Source organism: Oncorhynchus nerka, linkage group LG22, assembly GCF_034236695.1.
Source record: "Oncorhynchus nerka isolate Pitt River linkage group LG22, Oner_Uvic_2.0, whole genome shotgun sequence".
Taxonomy (NCBI): Eukaryota; Metazoa; Chordata; class Actinopteri; order Salmoniformes; family Salmonidae; genus Oncorhynchus; species Oncorhynchus nerka.
This window is the reverse complement of record NC_088417.1, coordinates 90,610,850-90,628,517: the sequence shown is the minus strand read 5'-3', so window position 1 is coordinate 90,628,517 and position 17,668 is coordinate 90,610,850. Positions and strand designations below refer to the sequence as shown.

Below are 17,668 nucleotides of genomic sequence, written 5' to 3'. Positions count from 1 at the left end.
TGTCGCCTGTGCAACTAGAGGTGAGAAAATCTAGATGACCTTTACTCCACTCACAGAAACGCATACAAGGCTCTCCCTTGTCCTCTGACCGTAACTCCATCCTCCTGATTCCACCTTACAAGCAAAAACTCTAACTGGAAGTACCAGTGGTCCGATGAAGCGGATTCTAAGATACAGTACTGTTTTGCTTGTACAGACTGGAATATGTTTCGGGATTTATACGAAGGCATTGAGGAGTTTACCACATCATTCACCGGCTTCATTAATAAGTGCATCGACGACGTCGTCCCCACAGTGACCGGACGTACATACGTATCCCAACAACCTGCCCCTCAAGGTCAGCAATAGATAGGAGCTGATCCTGTACTACAGGAAACAGAATGCCAAGCTCGCCCCCATCCACATCGACAGGGCTGTAGTGGAGCAGGTCGAGAGCTTCAAGTTCCTCTGTGTCCACATCACAAAGGAATTGACATGGTCCAGACACACCAAGACAGCCGTGAAGAAGTCAAGACACTGCCTCTTCCCAATCAGGAGGCTGAAAAGGTTTGGCATGGGTCCTCAGATCCTCAAAAGGTTCTACAGCTGCACCATTGAGAGCATCTTGACTGCATCACCACTTGGTATGGCAACTGCTTGGAATCCGACCGCAAGGCACTACAGAGGGTGGAGCGTACGACCGAGTACATCACTGAGGCTGAGCTCCCTACCATCCAGGTCCTCTATACCAGGCGGTGTCAGAGGAAGGCCTGAACATTTCTCAAAGATTCCAGCCACCCAAGTCATAGACTGTTCTCTCAGTTACCGCACGGCAGGTAGTACCGATGCACCAAGTCTAGAACCAACAGGACCCTGAACAGCTTCTACCCCCAAGCCATAAGACTGCTAAATAGTTAGTCAGAGTAGATATTGGTTAACTATTTAACTATCTGCATTGACCCGTTTTGCACTAACTCTTTTGTCTCATCAAACGCTGCTGCTAATATTTATTATCTATCCTGTTGCATAGTCATTTGACCCCTACTGTACCTATATGTACATTTCTACCTCAATGACCTCGTAGCCCTGCACATTGACTCAGTACTGGTACCCAGTGTATATAACTAAGTTACTCATAGTGTTATTATTATTCTACCTTTCTCTGTAATGTCGGGAAGGTCCCGTATGTAAGCATTTCACTATTGGTCCACACCTGTTGTTTTTGAAGTATGTGACAAATAACATTTGATATTGATTTGTGAGTGTGTTTTACAATGCAGTGTACAGTGTGGGAGTGTTGCAGGCTGTTCAGACTACTGAGCTGAGCTGTACTTCGCCGGCCTGCTTACACATTCACCATAGTAGATGGAGCGTTGTTAGAAAGGACTGTGAAGCTAAACATCTGGTTCAGGTCGGGTCGGTGTGATAGAACTACTAGATAGTACTAATAGTTGTATAGTAGCAACAGCATTGAGGCATTAGTGTTTGTACACAGGGTCACAGTCTAGACAGACAGATAGGTAATATGATTGTATAAGATAAGTAAGTTAGTAGGCCAGAGACACATCTGTTGCATTGTGTGAGGAGAGAAGTATGCGATTCAGACTAGAGGTCGACTGATTATGATTTTTCAACAGCGATACCGATTTAAAAAAAAAAAATGTATTTGTAATAATGACAATTACAACAATACTGAATGATCACTTATTTTAACTTTATATAATACATCAATAAAAATATATTTAGCCTCAAGTAAATAATGACACATGTTCAATTTGGTTTAAATAATGCAAAAACAAAGTGTTGGAGAAGTAAAAGTGCAATATGTACTATGTAAGAAAGCTAACGTTTCAGTTCCTTGCTCAGAACATGGGAACGTATGAAAGTTGGTGGTTCCTTTTAACATGAGTCTTCAATATTCCAAGGTAAGAGGTTTTAGGTTGTTGTTAATATAGTATTTATAGGACTATTTATCTCTATACCATTTGTATTTCATATTACTTTGACTATTGGATGTTCTTATAGGCACTATAGTATTGCCAGTGTAACAGTATAACTTCCATCCCTCTCCTCGCCCCTACCTGGGCTCGAACCAGGAACACATCGACAACAGCCACCCTCAAAGCAGCGTTACCCACGCAGAGCAAGGGGAATGACTACTCTAAGTCTCAGAGCGAGTGACGTTTGAAACGCTATTAGCACGCACCCCGCTAACTAGCTAGCCATTTCACATCGGTTACACCAGACATTAGGCTGATAGGCTTGAAGTCATAAACAGCACTTTGCTTGCGAAGAGCTGCTGGCATAAAACACACAAAAGTGTTGTTTGAATGAATGCTTACGAGCCTGCCGCTGCCTACCATCGCTCAGTCAGACTGCTCTATCAAATCATAGACTTAATTATAGCATAACACACAGAAATACGAGCCTTTGGGTCATTTAACATGGTCGAATCCGGAAACTATCATTTTGAAAACAAAACGTTTTGGATCCCCCGAACTGACATGGTGAAAATCTGTCGTTCTGCCCCTGAACAAGGCAGTTAACCCACCGTTCCTAGGCCGTCATTGAAAGTAAGAATGTGTTCTTAACTGACTTGCCTAGTTAAATAAAGGTGCCCAAAAATACCGATTTCCGATTGTTATGAAAACTTGAAATCGGCCCTAATTAATCGGCCGACATCTAATTCAGACATCTATTGTGTTGTGTGAGGAGAGAAGTATGCGATTCAGACACATCTGTTGTGTGAGGAGAGGAGTGGAGTGCAAGTGTCGGTCATGCAGTGTTGTGTTGTTGGGCTCCAGTTGTGGTCACACAGGGATGACTCTAACCCCCCCTCCTCGCCCGCCCCACTACTGGATACTGTGGGGTAAGGCGGCCAAATCCGTGTAATCCCAAAGTCGTTGTGAACAAAGAGACTCTCCCAAGCATAGAGCTGGGATGATCCTCTATCCTCCAACGATTGCCATAAAAGGTCCTGTGCTGCTTTGATCTGGGATGCACAGAGACGCACGCGCAGGGACGCACGCGCAGGGACGCATGCGCAGGGACGCACGCGCAGGGCACGCGCAGGGACACGCAGGGACGTAGCTGAGGACACCGAGGTCTGGACCTCTGTAATGTTTTCGAAAAACTGTTGAGAGTTAAAATGTTTTGAAACTTGGTTGTGCATCAGCAGTTCTCCTCTTGTAACATGTCACTCAGTTAGGAGGCAGGTAGCCTAGCGGTTAGAGCGTTGGGACAGTAACTGAAAGATTGCTGTTTCGAATCCCGGAGCCCACAAGGCTCTGACGATGTGCTCTTGAGCCAGGAACTTAACCCTAATTGGTCCTGTAAGTGGCTCTGGATAAGAGGACTGCTAATGACTAGTATAAATCAGCCCATGTCAGTACTACTTTGTTTTTTGGGGTAAATTAGTCTAGTTAGTCTAGCCAGCTATCTAAACTTGTAATTAATCATGGCCGAATTACCGACCTAGCACGCAGGGCACCTCAAGGCCCCACATTGATTTCTCACTCAAATACAATATTAACATGGAATGAGTCATGCAAAATGTTTAGAATTGCAGGAAATTAGCTGTAAAACTGCAACAACAAGAAAGTTCCGTAAAGCAAACATATTTGTTTACCTTTTGTTAATAAAATCCATGTTCTGCTAACAGGTTCCTCTGAGTTAATGTGTAGAGGCTAAGTGTTTGTAGATGGACTAAACTCAGACTCAGACGACTGTGTGTGTATGCATGTTTACGTGCGTGTGTGTGTGTGTCCAGCTGCAGCACAATCACCAATTTGGGTCAGACACAAAGGGTGTTCCTGTTCCATCCATACAGAGAAAGGTACCGGTCCACTGACTACAGAAGCCCCAACTGTACTGTGCTTCTGCTGGTGAATTAGCCTGCTGGTGAATGGCACCTGCTATTATAGTAGTACAGTGTTGGAGATTAAACTCAGTCACTCAGATCCGGAATTCAGGACCGACAGTAGTATTGTTAAGAAGTGAATGAACATTGGGATAGTTTTAGAGGAAGGAATCAGAAGTGGTTGAATATGGAGTTGTGCCTGACTTGCTTTCATTCCTCTTCATCTCCTCTTCCTCCATCTATTCCTCCCCACTTTCTCATTCCTCCTCTTTCTCTTCTAATCCTGCTCCACTTCCCTCTATCGCTCTTCCTTCTCTCCTCCTCTGTCTAGGTCCTTCAGGCGATGGGTTACCCTACAGGGTTTGATACGGACCTGGACTGCAGTGCAGACGAGAAGTCAGACGGAGAGGGGAGGAGTGAATCGTCCACACACAGCAATAACACAACACACTCAGACAGCTCAAATACACTGGAGGTACACTACACACACACACACACACACTCTACATACTTTATTTGAATCCACCAATCAAATGTACAAGAAAAGGATCCAAACATTTCAAAGGTCCCTGTATGCGTGGCACTCAAGGGTACAGAAAGAATCTCCTTGTCCAAACAGCTAGGCTGCCCACGACAGCTGAAACAGAGCAGTACCTAGACAATTGCTTTGCCCTAGTTTTTTGTCAGGCCCGCATACTGGAGGCCACGCCCTGCAAGCCTGTGTACCTGGCCGAGACTGCCAAATATCAGCGCCACCAGCTTGCACCTACACCCGAGGCATCCCAGCGTGCCACGAGGGGCTGGTATTTAAGCAGCTTCTTGGCATCCTTCTATGAACAGCAGCCGTTTACAACATGGACAATGGACTCCATTGCATTTGAATCATGTAGAATACAAAATGGGTCATGGTTTGCAGGGTACCAGAGTGCTAGATCATATTTTGTTGGTAGAGCTTGCAGCCTCAACAGTAAAGGTGAGAATGTTGTTACCAACGGCAGCATTCTGGTACATGGAGACAGAATGGTCGGCATTGTTTTTGATGAGCATAACATACCTACATGTATGTGGGTATCCATAATAAATGAACAATGAAAATGTCCCTGTCTCGTAACGAGCACGCGCACACACACATACGCGCACGCAAGGCCACCAGAAGCAATATACACTACATGACCAAAAGTATGTGGACGCCTGCTCGTGGAACATCTCATTCCTAAATCATGGGCATTCATATGGAGTTGGTCCACCCTTTGCTGCTATAACAGCCTCCGCTCTTCTGGAAAGGCTTTCCACTAGATGTTGGAACATTGCTGCTGGGACTTGCTTCCATTCAGCCACAAGAGTATTAGTGAGGTCGGGCACCGAGTTTGGGTGGTTAGGCCTGGCTCTTAGTCGGCATACCAATTCATCCCATAGGTGTTCAATGGGGTTGAGGTCAGGTCTTTTTGCAGGCCAGTCAAGTTCTTCCACACCGATCTAGTCAAACCATTTCTGTATGGACCGCACTTTGTGCCTTCCAACTGGAAGCACAGAAATGTCATTGTATGCTGTAGTGTTAAGATTTCCCTTCACTGGAACTAAGGGGCTTAGCCCAAACCATGAAAAACAGTGCCAGACTATTACTCCTCCTCCACCAAACTTTTCTGTTGGCACAATGCATTCGGGCAAGTAGCGTTCTCCCGGCATCCGCCAAACCCAGATTCGTCCATCGGACTGCCAGATGGTGAAGCATGATTCATCGGTCCAGAGGACATGTTTCCACTGTTCCAGAGTCCAATGGCGGCGAGCTTTACACCCCTCCAGCCAACGCTTGGCATTGCGCATTGTGATCTTAGGCTTGTGTGCGGCTGCTCGGCCATGGAAACCCATTGTTTGTCTATGGAGAATGCATGGCTGTGTGCTCAATTTTAAACACCTGTCAGCAACTGGTGTGGCTGAAATAACCATATCCACTAATTTGAAGGGGTGTCCACATACTTTTGTATATATAGTGTAGATTCTCTGTTGATCCAGTGTTGCTGGTTATGTTATCTGTCTGTAATGATATTTTTATTCTGTTCTTGTGGTCTCGCAGGTCCGAACTCAGGGTCCTATTCTGACGACCAGCGGTAAGAACCCCGTCATGGAGCTCAATGAGAAACGCAGAGGTCTGAAGTACGAGCTCATATCAGAGAGCGGGGGCAGCCATGACAAACGCTTTGCCATGGAGGTGAGGAATGCACCGGCCGTTTCTCCACTGGAACAGTATATAACACACACACACACACACACACACACACACACACTGACTGTCTAAGAACTTTGATACAACTCAATGGAGGTTGGTGCATACTACTAGCTCATCAGATACTACATCAGTCTTTCCCAGAACAGTGTAGTGTTGTCCCATCCAGTCATTCCTCCCTCCAGACCAGTGTAGTGTTGTCCCATCCAGTCATTCCTCCCTCCAGAGCAGTGTAGTGTTGTCCCATCCAGTCATTCCTCCCTCCAGAGCAGTGTAGTGTTGTCCCATCCAGTCATTCCTCCCTCCAGAGCAGTGTAGTGTTGTCCCATCCAGTCATTCCTCCCTCCAGAGCAGTGTAGTGTTGTCCCATCCAGTCATTCCTCCCTCCCTCCAGAGCAGTGTAGTGTTGTCCCATCCAGTCATTCCTCCCTCCAGAGCAGTGTAGTGTTGTCCCATCCAGTCATTCCTCCCTCCAGAGCAGTGTAGTGTTGTCCCATCCAGTCATTCCTCCCTCTGCTCAGCTGTGATGTTTTCTGTCACACCTCAGTGACTTTGCGAAGGTCAAGTATGTCACACCTGACATGTAGTGTTTCTCCTGATGGATACAGGTGTTGAAGCTACAGATCCTTCCTCTGGCTGGTGTCATTAGTCAGCACCAGTAGCAATACAATACCACCAGACATACAGGATATCTCTATACCACCAGACATACAGGATATCTCTATACCACCAGACATACAGGATATCTCTATACCACCAGACATACAGGATATCTCTATACCACCAGACATACAGGATATCTCTATACCACCAGACCATCTCTGGACATACAGGATATCAGGATATTTCTATACATACAGGATACCACTATACCACCAGACATACAGGATATCTCTATACCACCAGACATACAGGATATCTCTATACCACCAGACATACAGGATATCTCTATACCACCAGACATACAGGATATCTCTATACTATACCACTGGACATACAGGATATCTCTATACCACCAGACATACAGGATATCTCTATACCACCAGACATACAGGATATCTCTATACCACCAGACATACAGGATATCTCTATACCACCAGACATACAGGATATCTCTATACCACCAGACATACAGGATATCTCTATACCACCAGACATACAGGATATCTCTATACCACCAGACATACAGGATATCTCTATACCACCAGACATACAGGATATCTCTATACTATACCACCAGACATACAGGATATCTCTATACCACCAGACATACAGGATATCTCTATACCACCAGACATACAGGATATCTCTATACCACCGGACATACAGGATATCTCTATACCACCAGACATACAGGATATCTATACCACCAGACATCTATACCACCAGACATACAGGATATCTCTATACTATACCACCAGACATACAGGATATCTCTATACCACCAGACATACAGGATATCTCTATACCACCAGACATACAGGATATCTCTATACCACCAGACATACAGGATATCTCTATACTATACCACCAGACATACAGGATATCTCTATACATACAGGATATCTATACCACTGACATACAGGATATCTCTATACCACCAGACATACAGGATATCTCTATACCACCAGACATACAGGATATCTCTATACCACCAGACATACAGGATATCTCTATACTATACCACCAGACATACAGGATATCTCTATACTATACCACCAGACATACAGGATATCTCTATACTATACCACCAGACATACAGGATATCTCTATACCACCAGACATACTGGACATACAGGATATCTCTATACCACCAGACATACAGGATATCTCTATACTATACCACCAGACATACAGGATATCTCTATACTATACCACCAGACATACAGGATATCTCTATACCACCAGACATACAGGATATCTCTATACCACCAGACATACAGGATATACCACCAGACATACTATCTATACTATACCACCAGACATACAGGATATCTACCACCAGACTACAGGATACTATACCACCAGACATACAGGATATCTCTATACCACCAGACATACAGGATATCTCTATACTATACTATACCACCAGACAGGATATCTCTATACCACCAGACCTATACCACCAGACATACAGGATATCTCTATACTATACCACCAGACATACAGGATATCATACAGGATATCTCTATACCACCAGACATACAGGATATCTCTATACCACCAGACATACAGGATATCTCTATACCACCAGGACATACAGGATATCTCTATACCACCAGACATACAGGATATCTCTATACCACCAGACATACAGGATATCTCTATACTATACCACTGGACATACAGGATATCTCTATACTATACCACTGGACATACAGGATATCTCTATACCACTGGACATACAGGATATCTCTATACCACCAGACATACAGGATATCTCTATACCACCAGACATACAGGATATCTCTATACCACCAGACATACAGGATATCTCTATACCACTGGACATACAGGATATCTCTATACTATACCACCAGACATACAGGATATCTCTATACCACCAGACATACAGGATATCTCTATACCACCAGACATACAGGATATCTCTATACCACCAGACATACAGGATATCTCTATACCACTGGACATACAGGATATCTCTATACTATACCACCAGACATACAGGATATCTCTATACCACCAGACATACAGGATATCTCTATACCACCAGACATACAGGATATCTCTATACCATACAGACATACCACCAGATATCTATACCACCGGACATACAGGATACTATACCACCAGACATACAGGATATCTCTATACTATACCACCAGACATACAGGATATCTCTATACTATACCAGCAGACATATAGGATATCTCTATACCACCAGACATACAGGATATCTCTATACCACCAGACATACAGGATATCTCTATACTATACCACCAGACATATAGGATATCTCTATACTATACCAGCAGACATATAGGATATCTCTATACCACCAGACATACAGGATATCTCTATACCACCAGACATACAGGATATCTCTATACCACCAGACATACAGGATATCTCTATACTATACCACCAGACATACAGGATATCTCTATACTATACCACCAGACATACAGGATATCTCTATACTATACCACCAGACATACAGGATATCTCTATACATACAGGATACCAGACATACATACAGGATATCTCTACTACCACCAGACATACAGGATATCTCTATACTATACCACCAGACATACAGGATATCAGACTACAGGATACTATACCACCAGACATACAGGATATCTCTACAGGATACTATACCAGCAGACATACAGGATATCTCTATACCACCGGACATACAGGATATCTCTATACCACCAGACATACAGGATATCTCTATACTATACCACCAGACATACAGGATATCTCTATACTATACCACCAGACATACAGGATATCTCTATACCACCAGACATACAGGATACTATACCACCAGAGGATATCTCTATACCACTGGACATAGGATATCTCTATACAGGATATCTCTATACCACTGGACATACAGGATATCTCTATACCACTGGACATACAGGATATCTCTATACCACCAGACATACAGGATATCTCTATACCACCAGACATACAGGATATCTCTATACTATACCACCAGACATACAGGATATCTCTATACCACCAGACATACAGGATATCTCTATACTATACCACCAGACATACAGGATATCTCTATACTATACCACTGGACATACAGGATATCTCTATACCACTGGACATACAGGATATCCTGTAGCAAAACAGAAGTTCAAATCAAATCAGATCAAATTTTATTGGTCACATACACGTGGTTAGCAGATGTTATTGCGAGTGTAGTGAAATGCTTGTGCTTCTAGATCTGACCGTGCAGCAGTACCTAACAGGTAATATTTAACAATTACACAACACAACCTAATAGACACAATCTAGTAAAGGAATGGGATGAGAATATATAAGTATAAAATATATGGATGGGCAGTGACAGAGTGGCTAAGATGCAATAGATAGTGAAGAATAGATAGTGAAGTATACAGTATACATTATATACATATTAGATGAGTAAATAAAATAAAAATCCTTATCGATTCAAACTCAACAGACACATCTGATCAGCTCCTCTTTACCCAACACATGCTTACGTGTGTGTGTGTGTGTGTGTGTGTGTGTGTGTGTGTGTGTGTCTCCCTCGGTCTCCAGGTGGAGGTGGATGGTCAGAAGTTCCGTGGGGCGGGGCCTAATAAGAAGGTAGCGAAGGCATCCGCTGCGTTGGCTGCTCTGGAGAAACTGTTCTCTGGTCCCAACGCCACCGCTATCAAGAAGAAGAAGATCATCCCTCAACACTCTGTACGTTAGCAGTACTGTCTCTCTGATCAGCTATCAACACTTTCTGTTTACAGGAGTCTGAGTGGTCAGTTAGCAATATACATTTTTTAGAGCAGGGCTCTCCAGCCCTGTTCCTGGAGAGTTACCGTCCTGTAGGGTTTCACTCCAACCCTGTTCCTGGAGAGTTACCATCCTGTAGGGTTCACTCCAACCCTGTTCCTGGAGAGTTACTGTCCTGTAGGGTTTCACTCCAACCCTGTTCCTGGATCCTGAGATACTGTCCTGGAGAGTATCCTGTAGGGTTTCTGGAGAGTTACTCCAACAACCCTGTTCCTGAGTTAGAGGGTTCCAACCCTGTTCCTGGAGAGTTAGGGTATCACTCCAACCCTGTTCCTGGAGAGTTACTGTCCTGTCCTGTTCCTGGAGAGTTAGGTTTCACTCCAACCCTGTTCCTGGAGAGTTACTGTCCTGTCCAAGGGTTTCTGTAGGGTTTCACTCCAACCCTGTTCCTGGAGAGTTACTGTCCTGTAGGGTTTCACTCCAACCCTGTTCCTGGAGAGTTACTGTCCTGTAAGGTTTCACTCCAACCCTGTTCCTGGAGAGTTACTGTCCTGTAGGGTTTCACTCCAACCCTGTTCCTGGAAAGTAACTGTCCTGTAGGGTTTCACTCCAACCCTGTTCCTGAAAGACTGTCCTGTAGGGTTCCAACTGTCCTGTAGTAGGGTTTCACTCCAACCCTGTTCCTGGAGAGTTACTGTCCTGTAGGGTTTCACTCCAACCCTGTTCCTGGAGAGTTACTGTCCTGTAGGGTTTCACTCCAACCTTGTTCCTGGAGAGTTACCGTCCTGTAGGGTTTCACTCCAACCCTGTTCCTGGAGAGTTACTGTCCTGTAGGGTTTCACTCCAACCTTGTTCCTGGAGAGTTACCGTCCTGTAGGGTTTCACTCCAACCCTGTTCCTGGAGAGTTACTGTCCTGTAGGGTTTCACTCCAACCCTGTTCCTGGAGAGTTACTGTCCTGTAGGGTTTCACTCCAACCCTGTTCCTGGAGAGTTACTGTCCTGTAGGGTTTCACTCCAACCCTGTTCCTGGAGAGTTACTGTCTGTTTCTGGAGAGTTACTGGGTTTCCTGGAGAGTTACTGTCCTGTAGGGTTTCACTCCAACCCTGTTCCTGGAGAGTTACTGTCCTGTAGGGTTTCACTCCAACCCTGTTCCTGGAGAGTTACTGTCCTGTAGGGTATCACTCCAACCTTGTTCCTGGAGAGTTACCGTCCTGTAGGGTTTCACTCCAACCCTGTTCCTGGAGAGTTACCGTCCTGATCAGTCATCAATACAGCCTGTTTACAGGGTAGTCTGATCAGTCATCAATACAGCCTGTTTACAGGGTAGTCTGATCAGTCATCAATACAGCCTGTTTACAGGGTAGTCTGATCAGTCATCAATGCTGCTTGTTTACAGTACTGTTTCTGTGTCCCTGTAGACAAAATGTTCCCTAGCTGCAGCAGTGGCAGCCTCAGCAGTAGCAGCCCAGGTGGCCAGAGGGAGAGGTAGAGCGGCAGCCCTGACCAGTGGAGCCTTCATTACCACAGCCACTGCACCAGGATACACACAGATACCAGGTACATCTTTTGTGTGTGTTTTGTCTCTGTCTGACCTGTCCAGTTCCCTGCCATAACGGTGTGTGTGTGTGTGTTATCATTATGTCCCGTCAACCAGCGATACTAATAGTCTACATGGCTTTAACATGTGTGACAGGCTTCGGGACCCCATATGGATACAGTGCTGCAGCCGCCCCAGCCTATGGTAAGTCTATAGGGTTAACATCTACCTCACTATTATTTTCCTTCCTACACCTGTTGGAGGCCCTACTGGAAAACAACACTGCATATTCCCATTGAGTCGGAGTTACATATAGAGGTCGAAATTGAAACTGAAGAATCGGGCGAATTTAAGAGCTAAATTAAAAATGGAACTGATCATAACCTTTTGGTTCTTACTGTGGTTGGAGCAAGCCTTGCTGTGCTTCTTCACCTGCCTGAGTGTCCACACTGCTGCTTGTTCTGCCCTTCTGCTTGTCTGTCTGTCCGTCAGTCTGCCCAGCCTGACTCTCTGGACATCTCTCTCCTCAGTGTAACCCCCCAGGCTCTCTATCCACAGCCAGACAGCCAGATATCCCATTCAAAGCTGCCCAGCCCAGGCATAGGCCGATGCCACCAACACACACAAAGACCGTCTATATGGGTTATACCCACTAACACTACCTCTGTAGACTACCTTCTAACCAAAGCTAGCTCTACTGTAATGCAGTACAGCACACACACACACACACACACACACAACCTCTTCCAACCAATTGTATCTCAAAGCCTTACTTAATCCTTATAAACAATGGATACATTAGCAGCGGACTGTTTAATTCACTCTACACTAGGGCTGTCCCCGACAACAACAACAAAAGTGTTTATGTCGACCGAGAGTATCGTCGCAAATGTTCCCTCAAATTATTTGTGGCACTGAGTACATTTCAGGTCTGCTGGGCGCAAACTTGAAAGTTGTGAAAATTCTGTGCAACTTCCAGCGCGTGTTTACTGTGAACACTGAGGTTGTACCCGCTTTAAGTTACAGTTTTACTGTGAACACTGAGGTTGTACCCGCTTTAAGTTACAGTTTTACTGTGAACACTGAGGTTGTAACCGCTTTAAGTTACAGTTTTACTGTGAACACTGAGGTTGTAACCGCTTTAAGTTACAGTTTTACTGTGAACACTGAGGTTGTAACCGCTTTAAGTTACAGTTTTACTGTGAACACTGAGGTTGTACCCGCTTTAAGTTAGTTTTAACAGTGGCCAAGTAGGCTACTGTGGTGAAATGGTGAAAATGCATCCCCTTACATGCTGAGCAGACCGGACACGTCGCGTGCGCGAGCATCACAAAATACATTTAGAAATCCATGTTGTTCAGTTATTGCACCCACACTGCTGGCGCGCGCCAACGAGCGTCTGCGATCAATTAGGCCTATTTTCCACCAGATAAGAGCAGGAAAAGAAATTCCCCTTTCACACCGAGGGGTCAAAATAGTTTTTTTCCAATAGACTACGTTGAGGATGGAAAATCAGACTTTGTTTACTTGCTGTTTGAGGTGAAGAAAACATTACTTTGAGAAGCTGTGGTGGTGGTGAGTTAAGACAATCAGAAATACTATCAGATCCCCAGATGGGCACATTTACATTTATATGCCTACACGCTGGCCAGGTAGCCTAGACCCACTTCTATGGATAATCAGGTGCACGTGTGCTCTCACTCAACCAGAGCACTTACAAATAGAGGAATACTGGTGGTACTGGTGTGCCATCCCGCAGCCTACGCAATGGATTAGTCTACTGAGGCATGCGTGAATCAGACAGGTGTCTCGTGTGCCATACATTTTATATATATTTGCTACTGCTCGACTAAAAAAATATTCCTCTGGTTAGACTGGCTGGTCCTCTGGCTAGACTGGCTGGTCCTCTGGCTAGACTGGCTGGTCCTCTGGCTAGACTGGCTGGTCCTCTGGCTAGACTGGCTGGTCCTCTGGCTAGACTGGCTGGTCCTCTGGCTAGACTGGCTGGTCCTCTGGTTAGACTGGCTGGTCCTTTGGCTAGACTGGCTGGTCCTCTGGTTAGACTGGCTGGTCCTCTGGTTAGACTGGCTGGTCGGTCAGTCAGCTGTGGCCTGCTCAGTCTCTGCCAGGCAGCCAGTAGCTTGTCTAAGATCTCTGGAGGGTTTGAATATCTCCCATAGTCTCTTTCATTGCTACAAAACTAGATCCGATTCAATGTGCTCTGCTCTCCTCCACTCCCCCCACTCCACTCCCCTCCCCTTTCACTCTCAGCATAATTCAATATAGCACTTCTTGGTTTGAGGACAGCAACACTCACGATGCTCAATCACTCACACCCACTTTGTCTTACAGATTTATACACTCAAAAACATATGAGCATGTAAAAAAAAGATATACATGCTCTCTCTCTTTTCCCCTCCCTACCTCTCTACCTCTCTCTTTTCCCCTCCCTACCTCTCTACCTCTCTCTTTTCCCCTCCCTACCTCTCTACCCTCTCTTTTCCCCTCCCTCTCTCCCTACCTCTCTCCCTCTCTCTTTTTCCCTCCCTACCTCTCTACCTACCTTTTCCCCTCCCTACCTCTCTTTCTCCCTCCCTCTCTCCCTACCTCTCTCCCTCTCTCTTTTCCCTCCCTACCTCTCTACCTCTCTCTTTTCCCCTACCTCTCTCCCTCTCTCTTTTCCCCTCCCTCTCTCCCTCCCTACCTCTCTCCTCTCTCTCTTTTCCCCTCCCTCCCTACCTCTCTACCCTCTCTCTTTTCCCCTCCCTCTCTCCCTACCTCTCTACTCTCTCTCTTTTCCCCTCCCCTCCCTACCTCTCTACCTCTCTCTCTTTCCCCCCCTCCCTACCTCTCTACTCTCTCTTTTCCCCTCCCCTCTCTCCCTACCTCTCTCCCTCCCTCTCTCTTTCCTCTCCCCTCCCTACCTCTCTACCTCTCTCTCTTTTCCCCTCCCTACCTCCTACCTCTCTCTTTTCCCCTCTCTCTCCCTACTCTCTCTCTTTTCCTCTCTCTACCTCTCTTTTCCCTCTCTACCCTCTCTCTTTCTCCTCTCTCTCTCTACCTCTCTCTCTTTTCCCCTCCCTCCTCTACCTACCTCTCTCTCTTTTCCCTCCCTACCTCTCTACCCTCTCTCTTTCCCCTCCCTACCTCTCTACCTCCCTCTCTCTACCCTCTACCCTCTCTCTTTTCCCCTCCCAACTCCTACCTCTCTACCTCTCTCTTTTTCCCTCCCTACCTCTCTACCTCTCTCTCTTTTCCCCTCCCTACCTCTCTACCTCTCTCTCTCTTTTCCCCTCCCTACCTCTCTACCTCTCTCTCTTTTCCCCTCCCTACCTCTCTACCTCTCTCTTTTCCCCTCCCTCTCTCTACCTTCCCCTCTCTCTTTTCCCCTCCCTACCTCTCCCCTCTCTCTTTTCCCCTCCCTACCTCTCCCTCTCTCTTTTCCCCTCCCTCTCTCCCTACCTCTCTCTCTTTTCCTCTCCCTACCTCTCTACCTCTCTCTCTTTCCCCTCCCTCTCTCTACCTTCCCTCTCTCTCTTTTCCCCTCCCTACCTCTCCCTCTCTCTCTTTCCTCTCCCTCCCTCCCTCCCTCCCTCCCTCCCTCCCTCCCTCCCTCCCTCCCTCCCTCCCTCCCTACCTCTCTACCTCTCTCTCTACCTCTCTCCCTACCTCTCTCCCTACCTCTCTACCTCCCTCCCTACCTCTCTACCTCTCTCTACCTCTCTCTTTTCCCCTCCCTACCTCTCTCCCTTCCCTCTCCCTCTCTCTTTTCCCCTCCCTACCTCTCCCTCTCTCTACCTTCCCTCTCCCTCTCTCTTTTCACATCTACATTTACATTTAAGTCATTTAGCAGACGCTCTTATCCAGAGCGACTTACAAATTTTCCCCTCCCTACCTCTCCCTCTCTCTTTTCCCCTCCCTCTCTCCCTCTCTCTACCTTCCCTCTCTCTCTTTTCCCCTCCCTCTCTCCCTCTCTCTACCTTCCCTCTCTCTCTTTTCCCCTCCCTCCCTCCACCTCTCCCACTCTCTCTCGATCACACAAACCCTAATCTTAGAACAAACTGGTCCTTGTGTGTTGTTGCGTAGCATTGGGAGGCCCCTCCCCTCTTTCACAGAGAGAGCTGCCTGTTTCTGGTTCTGGGGGCTTTGAATGAGTCTTATGTTCAGGATGGGAGACTGGACCGGGCTGGTTACAGGGTGGACACAACATATTCTTAAAGGAACCGCCAGAGAACCATGGGTTTGTATTCACAAAGAGTCTCAGTGTAGGAGTGCTGATATAGGATCAGTTTTGCCTTTGAATAAGATTATATGAACAGGTGGGACCTGTCCGTATAGAGCCCAGCACTCCTGCTCTGATATACTTTCTGAATATGGGCCTGGACTCCAGGCTCCATACTCCTTTATTTACACTGAAGTGGAGTGCTGTACGTTTGGTATTATCCAGTTATACAGTGGGTATCATAAACATTCACCCCATTGGATCTTTCCACATTGTGTTGCGTTACAAAGTGGGATTGAAGCAGATTTAATTGTGATTGTTTTGTCATTGATCTACACCAAATACTCCATGTCAAAGTGAAAAGAAAATTCTACATTTTTTATTTATTTTTACAAATGAATACATTTTTTTCATAACTAAAATATTGTTGTTGCAAAAGTATTCATCCCCTTTTTTCAGGGGGTGAATCACATAAGTCACATGGACCCACCAATATTAGTGGTTTACTTGAAGAAAGGACAGACCTGCACTCACTGAAATATTCTTTAAGATTTCATGTATTTTGTCAGAACAAACGGACTGCAGCTTTTGTCAGCGTTTGGAGAACAATAGTCATCCACCCACATTTATAGATGACAACACATTGCCATACTGTTATTATTTACATCCATTAAATCATTGTAAATAAAGAAAGACGCTGTACTGAAATGTGTTTGTTCTCCAAATGCTGACGAAGGACGGACGCCGAAATGTGTCCATTTGTTAAGACTGCTGCTGCTAAAAATATATATTAAAAGTATATTAAAATAATATCTCAGTGAGTGCAGGTTTTTCCCTTTATTTGAGTATATGTCTTTTGAACCCAGTTACTACTACAAGAATTTGATCTGAGCAAGCCAGTTTCTCTTTTTGAAATAATAGGGATTGACGTGATTTTTGAATGACTTCCCCTTCCTCTGACTCCCATACATACAACATCTAAGGTCCCTCAGGCCAGTATTCCATTTCAAACACAGATTCAAATATCAGGGAGCTTTTTTTGAAAGCCTCATAGAGAAGGGCACTGATTGGTAGATGGGTAACAATAACAAATCAGACATTGAATATCTCTTTCAGCACATGGTCAAGTTAATAATGAAGCTGTGGATGATGTATGAACCACCTAGACACATGGAAGATGCAGTCGTCCTGAACTGCACTGCATCATGTATGCAACAAGGCACTAAAGTAATACCTTTAAAAAACATGGAAAACAAGGACAACACGTTTTGGCCTTAATGCAAAGCCTTATGTTTGGGGCAAATGCAACACAACACATCACTGAGTAACTGTCTCCTTATTTTCAAACATGGTGTTGGCTGCATCATGGTATTGGTATGCTTGACATGGG

At 45.4% G+C, this 17,668-nt stretch overlaps 1 protein-coding gene across 7 annotated transcripts in view; it reads left to right on the top strand.

The window, feature by feature from the left end:
- LOC115120192 (spermatid perinuclear RNA-binding protein-like) overlaps positions 1-17,668 on the top strand; it is a 186,320-nt gene that overhangs the window by 161,453 nt on the left and 7,199 nt on the right. For 6 of the 7 annotated variants that reach the window (XM_065007564.1, XM_065007567.1, XM_065007565.1 and 3 more), the window contains 5 exons: positions 4,170-4,313; positions 5,913-6,047; positions 10,332-10,478; positions 11,938-12,076; positions 12,213-12,260. In XM_065007564.1, the coding sequence (XP_064863636.1) occupies positions 4,170-4,313; positions 5,913-6,047; positions 10,332-10,478; positions 11,938-12,076; positions 12,213-12,260 (613 nt within the window). The remainder of the gene's footprint in view (positions 1-4,169; positions 4,314-5,912; positions 6,048-10,331; positions 10,479-11,937; positions 12,077-12,212; positions 12,261-17,668) is intronic. The other variant, XM_065007569.1, reaches the window with a different exon arrangement.